Source organism: Lagenorhynchus albirostris, chromosome 6 (assembly GCF_949774975.1).
Source record: "Lagenorhynchus albirostris chromosome 6, mLagAlb1.1, whole genome shotgun sequence".
Taxonomy (NCBI): domain Eukaryota; kingdom Metazoa; phylum Chordata; class Mammalia; order Artiodactyla; family Delphinidae; genus Lagenorhynchus; species Lagenorhynchus albirostris.
In genome coordinates, this window is record NC_083100.1 from 121246211 (window position 1) to 121269750 (window position 23540).

At 55.3% G+C, this 23540-nt stretch overlaps 1 protein-coding gene across 4 annotated transcripts in view; it reads right to left on the reverse strand.

The window, feature by feature from the left end:
* Positions 1-23291, reverse strand: part of TMEM177 (transmembrane protein 177) — a 40558-nt gene extending 17267 nt beyond the window's left edge. The window contains exons 1-3 of one of the 4 annotated variants that reach the window (XR_009541217.1): positions 23194-23291; positions 20712-21704; positions 13509-13832 (exon numbers count right to left, since the gene is read on the reverse strand). Coding sequence is in view for 3 of the 4 variants with exons in the window: in XM_060153161.1 (XP_060009144.1) it covers positions 20747-21682 (936 nt within the window). In the remaining variant the exon portion in view is untranslated. Of the gene's footprint in view, positions 1-13210; positions 13833-16718; positions 17098-20711; positions 21705-23193 lie in introns of those variants that run through there. The other 3 variants (XM_060153162.1, XM_060153163.1, XM_060153161.1) reach the window with 3 other exon arrangements.
* Between the last annotated feature and the right edge of the window lie 249 nt (positions 23292-23540).

Here is a 23540-nt window from a genome sequence, read left to right on the forward strand (position 1 = left end):
TCTCACACCCCATCTCTTCTTCACCACGCAGCTGCTGCGGTAAGTCCACTCCAGACAAGGCAGCCGAGTCCCCACTGTGACCTGACACAGGGCCGGACGCTTCACAGCACAGACTCGTCAACCATCACAGTGACCCCGGAGGCAGGGGTTTATATCATCACTGCACAGAGTTGCATAACGTCACATAGCGGTACAGCTGGGATTCTAAGAAGTTAAGTCAGTCCCTCCCATTCTAAGTGGGGTTAGAATATCGCGTTGGGAAAAATCAGGTCATCTGAGCTCACGTGGCCCCCTCCTCTTCTCAGAGGCTCATTCTTAAAAGAGTTAAAATATTATGCATTAAAAGTTGCAATCTAGTAGTAACTTATGGCAGTTTAAAAATGGAATAGGGACTTCCCTGGTGGTGCAGTGGTTAAGAATCCGCCTGCCAATGCAGGGGACACGGGTTTGAGCCCTGGTCTGGGAAGATCCCACATGCCACGGAGCAACTAAGCCCGTGAGCCACAACTACTGAGCCTGCGAACCACAACTACTGAGCCCGCGTGCCACAACTACTGAGCCTGCGTGCCTGGAGCCTGTGCTCCACAACAAGAGAAGCCACCGCAATGAGAAACCCAGGCACTGCAATGAAGAGTAGCCCCCGCTCGCCACAACTGGAGAAAGCCCACGCGCAGCAACAAAGCCCCAACGCAGCCATAAATAAATAAATAAACTTTAAAAAATAAAAACGGAATACATATCTAGTGTGCCTTTTTCACTTTTCCTTTGTCAGCATCTTCTTCCCTTCCATAAAGGCATGATTAGAATGTTCCTTCAAACGCTTTCTGAATTTGAATCTGGTGTCGACATTCCTGTTGACTGCATTCTGCTGCATGGCTGTGAGGGTGCAGTGAAATGATGCAGATGAAGCACCAGGCCTTTTTTTTCCTGTACACAGCTTTGTATTCTTCTCTCTACACTTAACATGTGTGTCACTCAGAGCCCTGGAAGGAAAAGCATTTGCTCTGATGGTTCAAACGGAGAGCCGCTTAGTGAAGGACGACTTGCAGAGACACGGACAAGTTTACCTCCTCCGTTTTAAGGGAACAAACGGAGGATGTTGAGGCACCCAGGAGCTGTCCAGAGCAGAGAGCTCGTACCACCCTCAGGGCCAAAAGGGCAAGAGAAGAAAATGGAGGTATCAGAGTCCAGAGAGGGTGCAGACTTAGACGGGCTGCCCAGAGGGAGCTGTAGTCCTGGAGGCATCTGAGGCAAGGAGAGAGTGGAGAAGACCCTGCCCAGCCTCTCTCCTCCCACGCCTCCCTCTGGTGTGTCTGACTTGCAGCCAGAAGCAAAGGGAACTGGGATGAAGCAGTGCACTGGGGTGCAGGGCAGAGCAGAAACGGATTCTGGAAAGACACATGGAGAATTAGCATATGATATTATGAGCCTTATCCTATGTCATTAGAGATTTCTTGAAGACAGTGCTCTTAGAGTTGATTTACAACGTTGTGTTAGTTTCAGGACTGCAGCAAAGTGATTCAGAGATATATATATATTCTTTTTCATATTCTTTTCCATTATGGTTTATTACAGGATATTTTATATAGTTCCCTGTGCTACACAGTAGGTCCTTGTTGGTTATCTATTTTTTATATAGTAGTTTGCATCAGCTAATCTCGAACTACTAATTTATCCCTCCTCCACCCCCTTTCCCCTTTGGTAACCATAAGTTTGTTTTCTATGTCTCTGAGTCTGTTTCTGTTTATTTTTTAAATAAATTTATTTATTTAATTTATTTATTTTGGCTGCATTGGGTCTTCGTTGCTGCGCGCGGGCTTTCTCTAGTTGCGGCGAGCGGGCTTCTCACTGCAGTGGCTTCTCTTGTTGTGGAGCATGGGTTCTAGAGCACAGGCTCAGTAGTTGTGGCTTGCGGGCTTAGTTGCTCCGTGGCATGTGGGATCTTCCCGGACCAGGGATTGAACCCATGTCCCCTGCATTGGCAGGCAGATTCTTAACCGCTGCACAACCAGGGAAGCCCTCTGTTTCTTAAATAAGTTCATTTGTGTCATAGTTTAGATTCCACATATAAGTGATATCATTTGATATTTGTCTTTCTCTGACTTACTTCACTTAGTATAATAATCTCTAGGTCCATCCATGTTGCTGCAAATGGCATTATTTCATTCCTTTTTATGGCTAATATTCCATTGTACATATGAACAACATCTTTGTCCATTCATCTGTCGATGGACACTTAGGTTGCTTCCATGGAAGACAGGGTTCTCAATGGCTAAGAATTATTTCATCATTTGGTCGGTCTATGACTTATTATTAGTAGTAGCAGCAGCAGTAGTATTAGAAGATACTTAGATTGGTCTCTGCTCAATTACTACAACCAGCATCTTTGCCCGGAATTATTTTTCTACAACTGCCATGTTAAGTGACTCAGTCCATGGAGGTCTCTCCACACTCTGCAGGCTTGGAGAGCCCAGGTGAGAACACTCCCCAGCCATCCCGTGATCCCTGGAAACCACTCTGGGTCATCACCTCTTACCTTTCGAATTACGAGTCAGGAGGCGGCTTGGGCGGCCCCTGAAGGAACTGTTCTTCAGAAGACGCAGGGCTGGATTCAGCGCTGGGGGAGGGCGGGGGGGATGCCTTGGGGTGGGCCCTCGAAGGCTATTAAATGCCAGGAGACTCAGCATCCTGGCTTCCACCCACCCGGCGGCTCCCGGGGGCTCCTGGGCCCCGGGCTGTGGCGAGCTTGCGCCCCCTGCCGGCCAGCCAGGCATCTGCGAGAAACGTTGCCAGCGCTGGTCCTGCAGGCGCCAAGCACCAGCCACCTTGAGCACAGTCCCTGGCATGAGCGCGGGCTCTGGAACTAGTCCCCTGAAGAGCTCCCACAGGGCTCTGAGCACCTGAGGGATGCTTGGATTCACATCCCTGGGGACGAGAGCTGTCTTGGTTAGAGCAGGATCTCTCGGACACTGGTGGAAATGTAAACGTGCATACATATCAAGAACCTTCAAAATGTTTTCAATACTAATTAATTAATTAACTTGGTTGTACCGGGTCTTAGTTGTGGCTCACTGGCTCCTTAGTTGTGGCATACGAACTCTTAGCTGTGGCATGCATGTGGGATCTAGTTCCCCGAGCAGGGATCGAACCCTGGCCCCCTGCACTGGGATCGCGAGTCTTAACCACTGCGCTACCAGGTTCTTCAAGTCCCAAGAGCCTTCAATTTTTGATCCAGCCTCACCTCCTGCAGGAAGCCTTCCATGTCCACATACCCCCAACCAGTGTAATCTATGCCCCTTTTCCCCAGTGTAATCTATGCCCCTTTTCCCTGCAGCGTAATCTATGCCCCTTTGTAATCTATGTAATCTATGCCCCTTTTCCCTGCAGTGTAATCTATGCCCCTTTTCCCTGCAGCGTTTTTGCTTGTCTCTGACCCAGGTCAAGAAGAGTAAATTTATTTTGCTCTGTTTTTGAACTCCAATTTCACCAAGTATTTGTAGCAACCTGATTTCCATCATTTCAGGGTTTCTCTCTGCCCTCTCCTTGGGATTATGTCCTCGAGGCAGGTAGAGGGAAGAGGGAATGCTCGTGAAGCCAAGACAGACGGTGTGCAGCCACCGGGCCGCCTCCTGTCATCTGTCCTTGCAGGCAGCACCCAGGGAGTCCCCACCGAGAGGGCCCACGTTCCCGCTAGCGGACTCCTTCGCTGGTTACCTCTGGATTCCCGGGAATCTGCCTGCGGCTCCATCACTTCACAGGGGCACCTGGTTTTCTGACAGGACAGCTAAGGAAAAGAAAAAGCTCAGCTCTTTTCAACTTCTTCCCTCCCCACACCCAGTGCCTCACAGGTAGATGAGGGCAGGTCCGCTCTGCCCTCACATCCCACCGCCCCAGCTGGTCCTGCCACAGCCCAGGGCCAAGGTCCGCCTCTCACCTCCGCTCCAGTTCCTCCGCAGGGAATCAGCTCCCACTCCCTGGTGGTTTCCTCCCAGATCTTTTGTCTGCTCCCAGTGACTCTCTTCCCCTAATGGTCTGGGAGGAAGCGACTGCTTTTATTCTGCTTTCTGCTCTGTATATCTGCCTGTCTTTCCAGAGGGCCGGGGCACAGCGGCTAAATGGGGAGAAGCACGGAAGGAGAGTAAAGGAGGGGGTGGAAGAGAGAGCTTGTTTCCTAAGGCACGGCCCCCGCGTCCCTGCCCTCCCTCACCCCTCCTGTAGGGTCGGGGCTGCAGAGGGGACTTGCCCTCTTGGAGCTCTGAGCTGCAGGGCCGTGCCTGCTGTCAGGAGCTATCTTCAGACGACCAGAGAGAGCAAGGAGGGAATCCGCTCGTGAAAGAGAGAGGCCGAGAAGGTGAGCGGCAGAGAGAAGAGCGCAGGGAGAAAAGAGATCTGCCGCGAGCTGGGGCCCTTCGGTGAGACCTTGAACACGTGCTTCAGTTTCGCCTGGAGCCAGGTCTGACCACGGGCCGCCCCAGGGTAAGCAACTGGAGATTCATTCCCTGTGGACCAATACTCCAAGACGAGATCAGCAGGACAATCGAGAGAGGAGGCTGGGCCCTGCCCCACAGAAGATAAGAGACCACATACTCCTCATTCTCGAAGTCAAGGAGACATTCCCGGCTAGGAAGCTCCTTGGAGGTCAAAAAGGGAGGGGCACCGCCCCGCAGTAGGTGATGGCAACTCCCCGTAGGCCTCTGCGGTGGAATCCACCTCGGCTAAGAGATGCGCACGCACAGGCCAGGACCCTGAGATAAACAAATACGGACACAGAGGCAGGCAGAGCGAGATGACTGGCCAGAGGAAACCCGGCAGAAATGCCCCATAAAAGTGATTCAAATGGCCACAAGGGCGCGACTCTCTCTCTGAGCCCGCCCGTGTGTCTATCCACACGTACTGCACTCTTCTTTTCTCCTAATAAACACTTTGCTTCTCTACCTTCTGTCTTTGTGGGAATTCTTTTCTGCAAAGCTGAAGGGCCAGGGCCTTGTCACTGACCGCCGGTCAGGTGGCTTGGATTCGGTGCTCTCACCTCCACGACCCGACCTCAATCTCTGGCCGGGAACCGAAACCCTGCTTCAAGCCGCTGCAGGCTGAGGCCAACCAAGAACACACTGAGTCCGGGAGGGGAGCCAGAAGAAATTCTGGTCTTTGCAGCTGACGTTGCCCCATGAGCCGTGGCTCCGCGGCGGGTGTGACGTGGGCCGGCATGTAACCTCTGAGGAGTCCAGAATTTCTGCTTTGTGTGCTGCTGTGAGGATAAATGAGCACAGATGAGCAGGGACCACAGGCTACTTGTTGGCAGATGCAGACGTGCATGCCCGCCAGGTGGACAAGCCTGGTTTGAGTGTCTGGGGACGCCTCGGCCAGCGCCGCGGGACCCTCAGGCTCCCAGCCAGCACAAGGAAACTGCGGACTCAGGGATGCGTCACCTCAGGAGCCTGCAGACCCCTGCACGGCCCCCTCCTGTCCCCGCCCTCCTTCCACGGCCTGTGTCCCCATCTCCCGGTTCCGTCCACCCTGAGGTCCGGTCACCAGAACCAGCGAGCCAACAGCCAGCTTCTTTTCCCCGCTGTTCAACCAGAATTTCTAGAGATTCTCTCCTGCAGCGGCAGCAATGCTGGGTGCTTGCGTACAAGGGGACGAAACAGGCACCTCAGGAGAAGGAGAGAGACCGGGAGGCTGCCCGCAGAGGAGCCCCCAGGCTGGCAGGACGGGGAGGGCTGCATTGCACAGACAGGGGGCGGAGAGCAGGCCAGAAGGCTGCAGAGGAAACGCCTGCAGGTGAGGAAGACAGCCCGGGGTTACATGGAGCTGGTGACCAAGGCAGGCGGCGGACGGAGCAGGGGCAGAAGCCCTCCACCCCTCCAAGGTTTCCCTGGCTTGCGGCAGTTCCGTTCAAGCGCAAGCTGGGTGAGACGGGCACCCCTGGGGGCCGCGCCTTTGGATGACCCCAAGGTGCGCCGGGCGCTCAGCACCGGCCTGCAGGTGGCCGCTTCAGGCCACAGGCAACCGTGGGGAGTTTCGTCCAGGCAGGCTGCTTCCCTGGCCAAAGACAGCTGACTCCAAGCGCAGAGCGCAGAGCAACGAAGGCGCCCCAGCGAGGGGGGGGCGCTGAGCTTCGCCCCCCTCGGCTCTCGCGGTATCTCCCATTCCCGCTGCCCCAGGCGTGCCAGGCTCGCCCCTGCCCCCGGGCCTTGGCCCGGCCCCTACCTCTGCTGGGAACGCCCCCCACCCCCGTGTCCACTTGGCTCCCTCACTCCGTTCAGCTCTGCCCCAAGGTCCCCTCCTCCATACGGACCTCTCTCGGCCACTCTCACCCCCCGAGCCGGCACCTCTGCCTCCTTGTCCCACAGCAGCCCTGCGCGTGGTCTCGCAGGCTCCACGACGGCCTGTTCCTTGCTTACTGTCTGTGCCCCTCAGGGAATGTAAAGGCAGGGATGTTTCTCCATCGCCATGGTTGCAGGGCCCAGAACACAGCCTGGTGCATGGTCAGGGCTTGAGAATTGTGTGCTGATGGATGGAGGGTCGGGCTACCCCCGTGGTCACCGTGAGGCGGGTGACAATACTGGCAACTGACGGTTCCCCGGGTCAGTCCTAGGACACACAGGGCTCTCAGCAACGAACTCAGCCGCTGTCCACCCAGCCCCAGCTCCCAGGGCACGGCCCCTCGCGTCGGATCTCGCCTCTGGGCCCTGGGATTTCCAGACACGCCCCATCCAGGCTGCCCGGCTCCTGCATGTATTTGCTGCCTGCCTCCTCGGCTGGGCCCTGGAGGGTGCTCTGTGGACCTGGGCGTGAGGTGGTGCAGGCCTGGGCCAGCCCTGACTCAGGGCACCCGTGCACGTCTTGTCTGGCAAGTCCTGCTGTCCTAGGTCCCAGGCCAGGCTGGGGCACGGTAAGAGGGGTGTGTCTGCAGAGCTCCCATCCCCAGAAACCCGGGCGATGAAGCTCCGCCAGGTCCGAGGCTGGCTGGGGGCTCAAAACACGTGCGTGGCCCAAGGCTCCCGCCCCTTCTGTTACACCCCATGTGAACGCTGCAGAACCACTCTCCTCTCAGGTAAACAAGCTGACTGTGTACAATCTACTCATGACAGTGTGTGAAGTTCAAAACACGTGCAAGTGTTTGTAAGCTGATGCCTCCACCTTACGAAGCTGGACTTTTCCCCAGAGCCATGCACTGCGACGGTACCCAGGGTGCTCAGTAAATGCTTTGGGCTGTGGTGGCCCTCCGGCCCACAGGGGGTCCTCCCCTCTTGGGGCTTCCTCTGGCCTCTCCACTCTTGCCCACCCCCGCTCCCACCTAGAGCCTGCCAGGTGCTCAGCCAGGTGGCCGAGAGGCAGGAAGGCTCGCCCCGCTCGCCAGGCGCCAGGCGTTCACAGCCCAGTTGGGACAGACTGACAAGGGACCAGACGGGGTGCAGTGTGAAGAGTGCAGTGGAACGTGCCAGGCTGCCATGGGAACGGGGCGGGGGTGGTGCTCGAACCGCGTGCAGGAAGACAGCCCCTCAAGTCTGCTTTCAGCGTTTCAGAGCTGGGTGTGAAGGCGGGTGGCGGGGGGGGGGGGGGGGGGGGGGAGGGGGACCCGGCCGGTTCTGTTCGCATTCCAGGGCTGTCACCTTAGTTGAGCTTATGCTCTTCCAATGGAAAAAAAAGAAAGACACAAAGACCTTCTCACACACCCATAAACGAGGCATTTCTAGCGGCTCTGTCTTGCACAATCACTTCTTGACGTTTGTTTTCAGAAAGGCTTTGCGGCATCAGCTGACACCAGGCTGTGAGGGTCTGAGCGGTAAGAATTTGCAGGATTTGCAGGCTGCTTCCGTGAGCAGAAGCCTCACCTCCTATTCATGAGCGCCTCGCACCCCCAGTGAACATGAACTGTCTAAGCCAAGAGAGTTTGACTCTTGTAGTTGGGCTCTTCCGTGTGGTCTAGTGGCAGGAAGGAGGACTTAATTCAGTGGTAACAAGTAACCCCCAAATCTGGGCTGTAAAACCACGCGGGCTGGGTAAAGGGGGGATGGAGACCCCTGGCTGTCAGATACTTTCCCAGGGAAGCGACCCCTCATGGCTCACAGCCGCCCTCAAAGGGGGAGGGAGCAGGTGGGGACAGCACCTCGGCCACAGCGATACACAAATGCACACAGCACAACCCACTCCCAGCAGTGACGGGTGTGTGAGCTCATCTTGTGCTGGAGAGACACCCTGCGTGTGTACCTCAGCGGTGACGTCTACACCGGTAATTTGAGTTCACTAACACTGTTATCACACTGCCGACAACAGCAACTGTTCTCATCTGACTCTGATTGCTCGGTGTCCAGTGAGCACAGGATTGAGGTCAGAGGAGACGAGAGAGGGAATAAGGTCCGGGACTGAGAGATCACTCATAAACTCGGCAGGGGAACTCGGTTTTAGGGGGACTGTGCTTCAAAGAGAGACCTCAGGCCAGCATCGTATCCCCAGAGGACAAAGCAGTGACCTGGCGACTGAAATGCTCTAGTCGGGGTTCCTGGGTGCCCCCCGCGCTACTCCTCCGAATCTGTTCACCACGGATGTCCCAGGAGGGGTTGGGGCTCCCTGGGGTCCGCAGGAGGCTTTGCTGCTTCACAAAAGGGTGCTGCTGTCCCAGCTGTGGAAACCCAGGGTGATCCCTGCTTCCCCGGTGAGGCTGCAGCCTTGACAGAGGAAACAGCACAGGCATCATGTCAGGGCTCCGGGGGGCCCGTAGTGGCTGCACCAGCAACAGCTGTGTGTCCATGGGCGAGTTCCCTAGCTTCTCTGAGCCGCTGCTTCCCAACTGCACCAGGGGCGTAATCCTGCGTCTCTTTAAGGGGGTTGCGGTCATTTAAGTAGATAATGTAAGGCAACAGCCGGAGTGGAGCGGCTGCTTCCTACGTGCGGGGGTGATACTGATCTGTGGAGGGAGCTCCACGGGGGACTGGACCGGGCAGGCCTAGGGGACGACTGCCCGCCAGGCCCTGGGGAAGCCAGGGGGCTCTGCCAGCTTTGCGGAGGGCCGGCCCAGCGTCAGGCCAGGCAGGGGCAGGGGGCCGTGGGCCTCGTGCTCTCGCAGGCCTCCTGCCTGCTGGGCTGCCTCGGCTGTCCCTGGGCTTCTTGCCCCCGCCCTTCCCCTGCATTCCTCAGGTTAACGTAGCCTCTGATACCTTGGCTCAACTGAAGACCTCATCAGGAGGCAAACCAGAATCAATTGGTGCGTATGCAAGCCCGCAGGCTTACGCAGCAGATGGCTCCTGGCACTCGCTCGGCCTGCAGGGGGAGCCTTAGGGCCCAGATCCAAAACGGGTTGGACAGGAGCTGGAGGCGGGGAAGCGCTGGGTCTGCAGGAGGGGCGGCGCGGGCGGGGGCGCAGCTCTGGCCTGATTCCCACTGGGGCTCTGAGATGTGCCCCTCTGCCACCCGGGGCATCTGACAAGCTTCCTCGGCAGGGGCCCAGTCCAGGTCTCAGGCCTGGGACACCCTCCCTCTGCAGGCGCCCGCACAGGGCAGTCAGCCGGTCCAGACCTGCGGGCTGATGCCGAGGCAGCCTTCAGCTGCCGCTGGGAGCAGTGTCCGAAGGCACTGGGCCCGCTTTGGAGGTGCTTTATCCAGAGGGGACAAGGCTGGGGTTTAGACGCCTTGCTCAGCAGCCACTCCCCCGTGCACCCCTGAGAAACGCGGGCTGAGCCAACCCTCACAGGCCAGCACCGCTGGGGTCTGTCTGCCCGTTTGTCACAGGTCTTCCCGCCAGTCGCGACTCAGTCCTGGATTTGGCCAACACTTCCTGAACCCCGAAGACGATGTCAGGTCCAGGGAATAAAGGCTGGGGTGGCCCGGTGGCTGCCCCTAGAGAGGCCGGGGGCTGGTGGAGGTGTCAGACACACGAATGAGGCTCTGCTGGGGGGTGAGAGCCCTGTGCAGGGCAGTACTGCCAGCCCGACCCCCATCACAACCACCGGAGACGTTTCCAAAGGCTCCGCGTGGCATCTCGGGGAATACAAGTCATCCTGCACTTCCTTAGCTTTAACTCTGTGCCAGGCACTGTTCGAAGTGCTTTACAAGTACCAACTCATTAACCTCTTAAAACTCCAGGAGATGGGCGTTGCCATTATTCCCATTTACAGACGGGAAACCAAGGTACAGAGAAGGTAAGTAATGTGCCCGTGGTAGTAAGCTGCACAACCAGGCTCTGGGCTGGTCCTGAGGCTAAAGGCTTCCTGGAGATGCACCTGCAGGGTCAGCCCCTGGCCGAGGCCCCCCCCGTCGACCCCAGTCTCCCAGGACCCTGATTCCCGTGTTTTCTTACCTAAGCACATCGACAAAGACACACTTCCTTCAGGCCACAGGGCTGCGCACAAGCAGTGGGAACCAGAAGGGGCCTCCAGTTGGTGTGCTCAGCTCTGAAGGGGACCCGCTCAGGGCAGGTAAGCTCAGCGACCCAGGAAAGTGAGGGAGACCCTCTGCTGGGGAAAAGGCCTAGGATCCACGTGTGGATAATGTAGGGAAGATTCAAAACTGATATTGAGTGCTTGGAAAACCGAGCCAGAAAGCAGATACAGGGCGTCCACCAGATTGTGCTGTGTGAGAGCCTAATTACAGTCATGCTGGAAATGTCTGTGTTGAACTAGCCGGTCAAAGGGTCAGTGTCAAGGTATCAGACTCTGGTTGGTCTTGTTTGGTGACAGCAGTAAAGTCTATCAATACAGAGGGTCTGACTATAAAGCAATGATATTGCTGTCTGTGCAGCGTGTGGATGCCCGGCCCCCTCCCTCCCTCCACGTAGGCTCTGGCCCCAGCTGAGCACCCTCCAGCCCTTGACAAGGTCGGCAGTGCCCAGCAGGGGCAACTGTCCCTGCAGCAGGTCGGGGGAGGGGTATGTGCAGGTGGGCGACAGCATGAGTCGATCCACTGATGCAGTTTACCTCTGACTTGTAGAGGGCCCTCTGGGGAACAAAGGCTGTACGGGGGTGGGACTGGAAGAAGTCCAGAGTCAGGATGGTTTTGAGTCCAGGTGGCCCCAGGAACTGCAAAAGATAAGCTTGTGTCCCCCAGGCCTGCTGGATCAGCAGGATCAAGCCTATGGGCACAGCTACTCATCCCCATTGGCCTTTGCTCTGAACAATCTGTGGGTGCTGCCTCAACCTGGGAACTCTCAAGCTCCCAGTGCATTGAAAGGCTTCAATCACCAGCATCATCATCACCACCACCATCATCATCTCCATCATCATCACCATCATCACCGCCATCATCTCCATCATCACCATCACCATCATCATCACCACCATCATCACCATCATCTCCATCACCATCACCATCATCACCACCATCATCACCACCATCATCATCATCATCACCACCATCATCTCCATCATCATCTCCATCATCACCACCATCATCATCATTAACAACAAAACTGCGTTTCCAAGGAGGCATAATCAATAAGGAAGGAGGGATGTCCAGGAGACAGGAGGAGAATGGGATCCAGTGTCTGTGAGCTCTGCAGCAGAGAGAAGGGCAGACCTCAGTCACCCATCTATCAACCCGGAACCCAGGAGACATTCCTGACCCTTGACCTCTGACCTTCCTCTGCCACACCCCCCAGACCCAGTCTATCACCGAATTTCACCCATACTGCCTCCTAAATGTAGTCTGAGTCTTGCCTCTTTCCACCTCCACTGCCAAGTTCAAGCCAGCCTCATGTCTCCTCTGGTATCGCAGTGCCCCCCCCGCCCCCTGCCCCGCAAACTGGTCTCTCTGCTCCTGCCTGGGCCTCTCAACCCACTGTCAACAATAATAATTCTTCATGTTAAGCTTTCCCTGTTCAAATTACTGTGGGCTTTCAGTCTCCCAGTTGGGCTCTGGCTGACACAAAAACCACACAAACTGTCTTGTTTCTAGCTTTTGTACAAGCTATTCCCATAGCCTGTCTCTGGCTAACATGGTCCAGTGGCTAAGAACACAACCTCTAGGGCCAGACCACCTGGGTTCAGACCCCAAGTCTAGCACTGGCTGGAGGAAAACCACTTCAACTGTCTATGCCTGGATCTTCCCATCTGTAAAATGGGGATAAGAGGACTGTTGCAGGCATAACGTGAATTAACACATGTAAAGGGTTTGGCACATCTGTGTTACATACATATTTAATATTAACTATCAGCACTGGGTTCTTTCAACTCACCCTGAGGGTTTCAGCAACAGGGGCCCCTCCTCTGGGGAGTCCTTTCTGGCCACTTCCAGCCCAGGCTGAGTTAGACACCCTCCCTTGTGCTTCCACACTAACCTTCACTGCACCGTGTTGTCACTGCAGGTTTACTTCTGCAGGTCTGCGAACCCCAGAGGCAGACAGGGCAGGGTGCGCCCCCCGGGCCTCACAGAGCACCCGACTGAGGGAGGGGTAACTGTTAGTTCAGATCCTCTGAGAAAGAGACACCGAGACGGGATTACCTGAGTAAGAGGTGTGCTGGGGGACATGCCTGTGAGGACAGAGTTGGGGGGAAGAGAATGCGGGGAGAGCCGTCAAACCACAAAGCAGGGCTGACATCTGTGAAGGAGGGGGGGAAGGAAGGAGGCCTGGGTAGAAGGGTCTCAGACCTCAGAGCAGTTCTAAGAAAGGTCTGCCCAGGCCACTAGGGTGTCCTTGAGCCACAGTCCGCCACTGGAGGAGCCCCACAGTTCACCAGAATGGGCTTGTGTGAGTACTGCACCAGGATCAACCCCTGCCTGAAAGCAGCACGCGAGAGGCACGGCCTCAGGGAAAGCATGGTGGTGGATCTAGAGAAACAGCAGCTGGGACTGTCAGTCAATTCTGCTCCCACAGCAGATCTGAGCAGCACATTTCCTGATTGCTGTGGTAACTGACAGGCAGAAGCTTGGCCACACCCCAAGGATATAGGCCAAAAGCAGGGATGCCAGGATCTGTCACCTTGATGCAGGGAGAGGGGGTGGGTCCCTGGACCCCTCTGAGGGAGCCTTCATACACATCTATATTAATACAGCTATAGAGGTAAGTCCTTATATATATACTGATGAATAAAGCCATTCAAAATTCCACCATTACAGAATTACTTTCTCTTATGAAATTTTGAATTTCAGAAATTTTGCAAATTTCCTTACAGGTCTTTTACCATATTTACATTATTGCAATCCTCTTGCACGTTGTACTTCATATTTTTAAGAACATTTGATATTTAGACTATTTCTACATGTTTCTACCATAGTCTTCATACTTATGCTTCTTAGTGACTGACCAATATTCAACAAATGAATATACCAAAGTTTCCTAAGTCGCTATTTATCAGTATTTCCATTATCCCTATTTTTTTTATATTATAGGTAGTGCTCTTATGCACATCTTTGGGCATATCTGATTTAGTCTCTGCTGGATGATGGCTCTAGAATGAGTTTCTAGGTTTGAAGTTACCCATGTGGCGTGTCAACTTTTGCTAAATTGCTTCCTAAACATAGTATGTCAATTAACCATGTGGGTCAGTTACCTACTGTGCATGAAACATTACCATAAAACGAAGGCTTAACATAACCCACGACGACCATCTCAGCATTTCTGTGGGTTGAGGATCCAGGCATAGCTTAGCTGTGTCCTCTGCTTCGGGGTGTCACGGGCTGCAGTGAAGGCACCGGCCAAGGCTGGGGTCTCATCTGAGACCTGACTGGGGAGGGATTTTCTTCCAAGCTCACACGGCTGTTGTCAGGATTCAGCTCCCTGTGGGCTGCTGGACTGAGGGCCTCACCGCTCCGCCAGCTGTGGCTCAGAGGCCGCCCTTACTTCCGAGCCACGTGGGCCTGTCCAGCGCAGCAAGACGCTTCATCAAAGCACGTGTCTGAGAAGATTAACAGTCTGCTAGTAAGACGGAAGCCAGTCTTTGTAACATAATCACACTTGCCTTATTCTGTTGTTTTAAACCAAGAGCAAGAGGAAAGGATGACACAGGCTGAGAACAGCAGGAGCAGAGACCACTGGGGGCCACCCTGGAGGCTGCTTCCTACAGTGTCACCAAGGGCACACGCTGTACCGACTTTACCACACCCTCACTCATCCAGAGGTTCTAGGATTTAAACATTACCTGTGTAGTAGGTGTAAAAGACCATCTCCCATTTTATAAAGATGTGGTGCACATACAATGGAATACCACTCAGCCATAAAAAAGAATGAAACAATGCCATCTGCAGCAATATGGATGGACCCAGAGATTCTCATACTAAGTGAAGTCAGACAAAGACAAATATGAAATCACTTATATGTGGAATCTAAAATATAACGCAAATGAACTTATCTACGAAACAGACCCACAGACATAGAGAACAGACTTGTGTTTGCCAAGGGGGAGGGGGCTGGGGGAGGGATGGACTGGGGGCTTGGGATGAGCAGATGCAAACTATTACACAGAGAATGGATAACAACAAGGTCCTACTGCAGAGCACAGGGAACTATACTCAGTATCCTGTGATAAACCATAGTGGAAAAGAACATGAAAAGGAATGTGTATATATATAAAAGTGAATCACTTTGCTGTACAGTGCAAATTAAGACAACATTGTAAATGAACTAGACTTCAATTAAAGAAACCCCACTATCTCCTACTTTTTTTTAAAGAAGATGTTGGGGGTAGGACTTTATTAATTAATTAATTTTTGCTGTGTTGGGTCTTAGTTTCTGTGCGAGGGCTTCCTCTAGTTGTGGCAAGCAGGGGCCACTCATCATCGCGGTGCACGGGCCTCTCACTATCGCGGCCTCTCTTGTTGTGGAGCACAGGCTCCAGACGCGCAGGCTCAGTAGTTGTGGCTCACAGGCCTAGTTGCTCCGCGGCATGTGGGATCCTCCCAGATCAGGGCTCAGAACCCGTGTCCCCTTGCATTAGCAGGCAGATTCTCAACCACTGCGCCACCAGGGAAGCCCACCATCTCCTATTTTAATGCCCTTTTCTCCCGTTTGCTGTCTCCCCAGGGCCCCCTGGGTCCTTTGCTCTCAGCTGCTGCTGAGTAATTTCCCAAAAGGCGTCAGCTGAGGGCAAGGTGGGGACCTGCCCCCACCGCGGCTCTGAGAGCTTGAAGTGGAGCCCTGTATGAGGTGGTGAGGGCTCCCTGGGAAGGTTCCAGCCACAAGAAACTGCTGGTATTTGGGCACAACTGCAAGACCTGAACACCCTGCTACCTGGACCGCTTAAAAGCACTGACATTTAGGAACCAATCTTCTTTTAAAGCTTACTGTAAACCCTGTCTGGGATTCACATTTTGCAAGTTTTATTTTACTTTCCTTGTCAGAAGAATGCTGCACGATACACATTAATGTCCGCATTGTACAGACAGGAAACTCAGGACCAGAGGTGTGAAGTCCCTTGCTTGGGGTCACCCCGCGAAAGCGGCAGGACCAGGACTTGAGCCCGCCCCGGCTGCGCCCCCCCGTGTTCTCCACCTCCTAAGCACCCCTGTTCCTCAGCTGAGGCCTCCTAAGGCTCTGTAACAGCCCTCCCCTCTGCCCATCCCCACCGCAGCCCTAGGCATGATGGACTGGGCGGCCCCTCTTCAGCTAGCTGGAAGGGTCTCCCCTGGAAGCTCCAGAAGGCTCGGCTCGGGACCATTTTTTCCTGATAAAAGAGGGGAGGCTGCAAAGTCACCTCTCAGTGGCATGGGGAGAAAGGCTAGAGAGGCCACAGGACAAGTCTGCACCATGGAGCCCTCAGGATCAACAGGACAGTGTAAGTCCAGGGCTGTGAGAACGGGATCTGGGGCCAGACTGCCAGCTTCAAATCCTGGTTCTGCCACTTACAAAGCTTTGAGATTTGGGGAAAATTTCTTCACCTTTCTGTGCTATGTGCTTGCCTGCAAAATCAAAAGGATGTTACCAACTACATGTTCCAATTTGGGCGTAAATTTAAGAAAATACCTCTAAGAACCTAGCACAGTGTCTGGTGCCCAATAAAGGCCCCATGAACATGACTCCGGGGATGCAACAGGCAGGAGGTCTCACGGGGTGGGGACCACGCACCCATCTGGGACCTAGCCTCTGACACGTGCACACGTGGAGACCAGGAGCCCACATGCATGCGCCCAGCTCCAGGCGTGCTGCACGCGGCCCTGTATCGTGGACAGTGGCTGGTGGGGACAGAGGCAGTGGAGCCTGCTAGGGTCAGGGCCAGTGCCGGCGCCGGGACCCTGGGACTCCCTTCCCCGCATTCTGACCGTGTCGGGGGAAGGGGGGAGTACCTGCGTGCTGATGTAGCTCCGAGAACCATGAATGTGTGGGGGGCATAACACACTAGAACAGCGTTCTCTGGGGTCCCATGCAGAGCCTGACGACTAAGGTCTGCAGCAGGCATCTGAGAAGGAAACGTGCAGGGCAGCATTTACAGGGTAAATTCCTGCCACCTGGCCCAGCTTCAAAGCCTTTCTGGGATCGACCCTGAACCGCCTGTAGGGGCACAAAATACCACAGAATTTCGGGGGGTCAGCCTCCCCTAAAGCCTCTTGGGGTCCCTGGTGCTCTGAGAACTGATCTGTGCTCTATAGGAAAGAAAGGGAACCACAAGTGTCCTGGTTTCCCCAATGAAGTCAGCAACCATGGAAGAGCGGGGCCAGGCCGTGCCCTTGGAAAGCATCCCAAGTTGGGAAACTAGGACAGGGTCACAGGATTCGTAATGGCCTTGCCCGGGGCATCCAGCCAGCCGTACTGTACTTGCTCAGAGACCCTAAGGTGCCAGGCCCATGTGTGTCGGAGCTTAAGAGCCTTATTCATTTATTCAAAAACGTGGAGAGCTTCAGTCCAGAGCTGTCAACGGGACACACAATACGCTGCTCTTGCAGACAGTACATTTCAGCAGAGGAGATGCTAAGCCGCGCTCCCTTACTTAATCACCGTTGGCAGCAGAGGCTACGAAGAGGTGCAGGGCGCGGTGGGCTCGGTCCCTGAGGGTTCCTGCCGAGGGAGCACCGAAAATTCCAGGACAGGGCAGGCCAGCAGAGAGGGCCCCAGACGGAGGCCCATGTGGGGAGGGGAGGGCAGTCGAGGAACCCACATGCTTGTAGGGCCGGATTCCACAGAGCGGCCCAGGCTTGGAGGCTCGGCTTTGGCCGAAAACAAAGGGATGCCTGCAAAGGGTTTTAAGCAGGAGAGAACCCAGTCAGACCTGAGCTTCTAAGAGCTGGGGGAGGTGGGGAGAATGGCCAGGAAGCCCACATGAGGAACCGCTTGGGGAGGGCAGGGATGGAGCCGGGAGCCGCTGGGCAGGGACATCACAAGGCCGGGACCTGGTTTAGACACGAGGTGGGATGGAGGGGTGGGTGGGGGGAGGTCCAGCCCAGAGCAGGTTCTCAGCAACAGCTGCCTGCCAGGGCTGCGGCGGGAGAGCTCTGCCTGGGAGTGGACCGGCCTGAGCCAGATGGCAGGGCTGCGTGGGATGCGGGGCTGCGCGGATGCCCGGGAGTCGGGGCTCGCGGCCAGCCCAGGTTTGGGGCTGGGCCACGGGAAGCGTGTGAGGTCTGGGAACAGCCCCTGAGTGGAGACAAAGTTGGTGACTTGGGGTGGACGGAGCCAACTAAGGGGCCGTCTCAGGGGGTCGCCTCCCCGCCCCACCCACGCCGGGGCCCCTTACCCTCCCACCTGGACGGAGTAGCAGGAACGCCGGCCTCCTCCCGGCTCCTGCGTTACTGAGAGCAGGCCCTGGGAGAGCGGATGCTCTGCCCTCAGAAACCCGTCTGCCGGGGCCCAGGGCGGGGACCCCAAGGCTCACCCAGAATGGGGCCAGAGTGCTGAGCCCAGATCACGGTCAAGGACCCAGCAGGAATCAGGCCACCCCTGCCTGCTCTCTGCATCCACAGTCTTATGCAGGGACCGCCCGGCCTCTGAGTGGGCCTCCTGGGCTGGCTTTGTGCCCTTCCTGGGTGTGGCTTAATCCCTTTGTCCCGAGTTACACAGGCACCAGGCCTGAATTATTCAACTCTTCCAGGGAAAACATAACCACCAACAAAAAGAATACATGAATGGCTTGAAAAGACGCCCAACGTGGTTCGTTATTAGAGAAATGCAACTCAAAACTACAACGAGGTATCACCTCATGCTGGTCAGAATGGCCATCATTAAAAAGTCTACAGATAACAAACGCTGGAGAGAGTGTGGAGAAAAGGGAGCCCTCCTACACTACTGGTGGGAATGTAAATTGGTGCAGCCACTGTGGAGAACAGTATGGAGGCTCCTCAAAAAACTAAGAGCTGCCATATGATCCAGCAATCCCACTCCTGGGCATATACCCTGAGAAAACTCTGATTTGAAGAGATTACATGCACCCCAATATTCACAGCAGCACTATCCACAATAACCAAGACATGGAAGAAACCTACATGTCCATTGACAGATGAATGGCTAAAGAAGATGTGGTCCATATATACAATAGAATACTACTCAGCCATAAAAAAGAATGAAACAATGCCATTTGCAGCAACATGGATGGACCTAGAGAATATCATACTAAGTGAAGTAAGTCAGACAGAGAAAAACAAACACCATATGATATCACTTATATGTGGAGTCTAAAAAAATGATACAAGTGAACTTATTTACAAAACAGAAATATACACACAGACATAGAAAACAGACTTGCGGTTGCCAAGGGGAAGGGGCTGGGGGAGGGAAGGACTGGGAGTTGGGGATTCGCAGATGTAAACTATTAAACATATAGGACGGATAAACAACAAGGCCCTACTGTAGAGCACAGGGAACTATATTCAATATCCTGTGATAAACCATCATGGAAAAGAATATTAAAAAAGAGTGTATATATGTATAACTGAGTCACTTTGCTGTACAGCAAAAATAAACACAACATTGTAAATGAACTATACTTCAATAAAATAAATTTTAAAAAAAGCACACATGAGGGACTTCCCTGGTGGCACAGTGGATGGGGCTCCGTGTTCCCAATGCAGGGGGCCCGGGTTTGATCCCTGGTCAGGAAACTAGATCCCACATGCACGCCGCAACTAAGAGTTCGTGTGCCACAACTAAGGGGCCCACGTGCTGCAACTAAGGAGCCCACCTGCCACAACTAGACCCGGTACAACCAAATAAATAAATAAATATTAAAAAAAAAAAGAACACATAAATGACCAAGTGAGCCTGGCTTGCTCATCACAACCCTCCTCACCTTTCCTGCTGGGGTCTCCTGCCCAAGGATCAAAAGTGGGGTCTGCAGTCAGAATGGCCATCATCAAAAAATCTACAAACAATAAATGCTGGAGAGGGTGTGGAGAAAAGGGAACCCTCTTGCCCTGTTGGTGGGAATGCCATTATGGAGAACAGTATGGAGGTTCCTTAAAAAAACTAAAAAAAAAAGCTACCATAACACCCAGCAATCCCACTACTGGGCATATATCCTGAGAAAACCATAATTCAAAAAGAGTCATGTACCACAATGTTCATTGCTGCTCTATTTACAATAGCCAGGACATGGAAGCAACGTTAAGTGTCCATCGACAGAGGAATGGATAAAGACGTGGCACATATATACAATCAGTCGGCCATAAAAAGAAACGAAATTGAGTCATTTTGTAGTGAGGTGGATGGACCTAGAGTCTGCCATACAGAGTGAAGTAAGTCAGAAAGAGAAAAACAAATACGGTATGCTAACACATATATATGGAATCTAAAAAAAAAAAAGGATATGAACCTAGGGGCAGGACAGGAATAAAGACGCAGACATAGGGCTTCCCTGGTGGCACAGTGGTTGAGAGTCCGCCTGCCAATGCAGGGGACACGGGGTCGTGCCCCGGTCCGGGAAGATCCCACATGCCGCGGAGCGGCTGAGCCCGTGAGCCATGGCCGCTGGGCCTGCGCGTCCGGAGCCTGTGCTCCGCAACGGGAGAGGCCACAACAGTGAGAGGCCCGCGTACTGAAAAAAAAAAAAGAAATACGCAGACACAGAGAATGGACTTGAGGACACGGCGAGGGGGAAGGGTAAGCTGGGACGAAGTGAGAGAGTGGCATGGACATACATACACTACCAAATGTAAAACAGCTAGCAGGAAGCAGCGGCACAGCACAGGGAGATCAGCTCGGTGCTTTGTGACCACCTAGAGGGGTGGGATAGGGAGGGTGGGAGGGAGGGAGACACGAGAAAGAAGAGATATGGTGATATATGTATATGTATAGCTGATTCACTTTGTTATACAGCAGAAACTAACACACCATTGTAAAGCAATTATACTCCAATAAAGATGTTAAAAAAATAAAATAAAAAGATAAAATAGGAAAAAAAAAAAAGTGGGGTCTGCTTTATCCAGAGGGCTGGAGGCAGACAAGCGGGCAAGGCCGCAGCCTCCGCTGGGTCCCAAGCGGGACACCAGGCCTGGCCCACTGCCCACCTGCCCCGCTCCGCCCTCCTCACCTCCCGGTGAGCCCCGCTCGCCTCGCCCCCATCGTCCCTCACCGCAGCTCCTCCCCAAGCCCGCTCTGTGCTCTGCGCGTTCCAGGCTCCTGACTGCAGGGCCTCGGCTTCGCAGGCCTGTTCCTTCCCCTCCCTCGGCCAGCGCTCCTACCAGGAGGTCTTGCTGGGTTCCAGCAACACCTTCTCTCCCCGTCAGGCCCAAGGCGGGAGAATCTGGGCTGCTGAGCTCCACAGCCGGCAGGTCTGCTGACACCGGGCTGCGGGCGCAGAGGCCCCAGAAGCGCCCCTCCCCCCTCCCCCCCCAAGTCCAGGGCGGGGTGGTACCTGCTCCAGCTGGAACCGCCCCTGCCATGAGGCCCTCAGGGGCTGCGGGGGCTGAGCGCCGCCCTCCACACCTGCAGCACCGAGTCCCGGCGGGCCGTGTAGGGCAGGTGCTTGATGCGGAACCAGTGTCTGGGAACCACGTTCCCGCTGGGCGTGTACAGCTTCTCTCCGGGCCGGCCCAGGAGGCCGCGCAGGGCCAGGTTGCCCGACAGAACCTTCTCGTAGAACTCCACCCCGCCCCGGGCATAGGCTGCGGACAGCGAGGCCGTGCGGCGGTCCAGCCAGGCTTCCAGGGAGTGAGTGAGAGAGTCCGTGGACAAGGCATAGGCCACGAAGCCCGCCACTGCCGCCACCAAGTTGAAGGCGGCTCGCAAGTTCATGGGGCCTCCGTAGAGCCCCAGGGCGTGCTTGGCTCCCACGCCCAGAGCCCAGGTGCCCACCAGGCAGGCGGGGGCTGGCAGGGCCTGCAGGGCGGCCGCCCCGCTCTCCAGGTGCACCACCTCCCTGGCCAAGGCGAACTTCTGGGCGTCGTGGGACAGAGTCAGGGCATCTCTCAGCCGGGCACCCACTGGGCTCTGCCAGTCCACTCGCTGCCCGTGGACGACCACGGGCCGGTCAGTGTTGGTCACTGGGTCACCCAGGAAGCTGGCGGGGATGCCCACCACGGCCCCGGCAGGGAGTCTCGGGAAGCCGGCGCTCACAGGCTGGAAGGTGAAGGTGGTGAAGGCCTTGAAGCGGTGGCCCGAGGGGACCCCGATATCCTGCTGCACCTCCTCGAACAGGCTCTGCAGCTCTGGGGACAGGGAGGCTGGCTGGCCCTGAGGCCAGTACTGGTACAGCCACGGGACCACAGGATCCGGGAAGAGGTGGTACGAGATCTGAGCCCCAAACAGGCCTGCACAGGAACCCACCAACAGGGCCGTCCTGTGTCTCTGCACAAAGGCTGTGGCCCGCCACAGGGGACCTGCCATGAGGGCTGCCACCTCTGTAAACCTGGGCCAAGAGAAAGAGAAGTGAGCCAACAGCTCCTCGGGTCTACCTGCAGACGGAACACCCCCAGGGCCACATCCCCTTTAACGGAGGCAATACGCACGCACGGCAGTCAGAGCACAGGCTCCAGCTCTATCTCTGCATCGCCTTCCCCACGGGTCAGATGGGCCCGTGACAGCGGCCCACCAGAGGGTGTCTGTGCTGTCAGTGAACACACACGCAACAATCGGTGCCCAGCAAGGAGCAGACACCCTTGAGGAAATGGCTGTGATTACAACTTTGATGCCCTTGGCTAGGCACAGCACCAAGCAACCAACCCCTCACTCCACCACCCACCCCTACTGAGCACGATCCCTAACTGACACATGAAGCATGTTCCACTCACTCAGTCTTACTACGTGTTCGACACGCTTCTGAGAGCGCTGCAGACATTGTTTAATGACGGACTCCTTACACCTCTGTGACTCATTACACCAGGGAACACCGAGGCACAGACAGGCTAACTGGTCAAAATCCCAAACGTAAAGCGGCCATGCTGTGGGCGGAATTGTGTCCCTCCAAATTCATATGCTGAAGTCCTAACCCCCAGGACCTCAGAATGTGACTGTATCTAGACATAGGATCTTTAAAGAGGCAACTAAGTTAAAACTAGGTCATTAGGATGAGCCCTAATCCAATATAACTGGTGTCCTTACGAGAACAGGACACTAGGACACAGGCGCAGAGGAAGGACCATGAAGACACAGGCCAGAAGGTGACCATCTACAAGCCAGTGGGAGGGGCCTCAGAGGAAACTAGCCCTGCTGACACCTTGAAAGACATGTCTCTCACCCAGTTCTCGTCACTGCAGCCCTAGCAGACTAATACAGGCCCAGTATTTGAACACAGGCGTCCACAGCAGATTTTTCATTATAGAGTATTTCTGATGATAAATTACAAACATACAGAAAGGTGAACAAAATAGTACATCATAAACCAACTTCAGTCTATCAAGTCATGGCCAGTCTTGCTTTGCCTCTAATCCCACACATACTCCCCTCCAACTGGTTTATTTTGCAACACATTCGGGGCATCCTATTATTTCATCCGAAAATATTTCAGTAAAAATTCACAATTATTTAACTTTAGCTGAAGCTCCCTGTCCTCCTGTCCGAGAAGTGTTTAATCAGCAAACTAATTGCTGCAAACAAGGGGGCAGCAGAGTCCTGAGGAGTCACATCACTTGGGCCTTTTCGACAACGAGGAAACTGAGGCCGGGGAAGAAAGGTGCCAGGCGAAGGTCCCAACGTCCCCAGGACCACCAGCGCCAAGGCCGCGCGCTCCAAGGAGGCCTGGGGGGTGGTGCCGCCCATCCTGCGGGCAGCCCGGCGAGAAGGGGCCGCAGGACCCTCGCTCCACGCCCAACCCCTAGGCTACGCCCCGCGGCTGGAACACACCTCCGAGGGAGCCCGCCCGCAGCCGCACGTCAGCCCGGCCCGCTCCGCGCGCTCACCTCCGCCTCCGCAGCAGCCCAGGACGCCGAGCACATGCGCAGGGTGAGACCGGGCCAGGCGCAAAGCTCACCGGCCGGCTCCGGGGTCGGGGCTCCGAGGGCGGAGGCAAAAGGGCGGGACTCTTGGGGGCGGGGCCGGGACGCACAGCACGCCGGCCCGGCTCTGGGGGCGGGGCCCCGGGAGAGAGACAAAAGGGCGGGACTCTTGGAGGCGGGGCTGGGCGCAAAGCACGCAGGCCCGGCTATGGGGGCGGGGCCCCGAGGGCGGAGGCAAAGGGGCGGGACGCTCGGGGCCGGGGCTGAGCGTCCTTCCACACAGGCGGCCTGGACCTTCCCGTCTCGCTCTG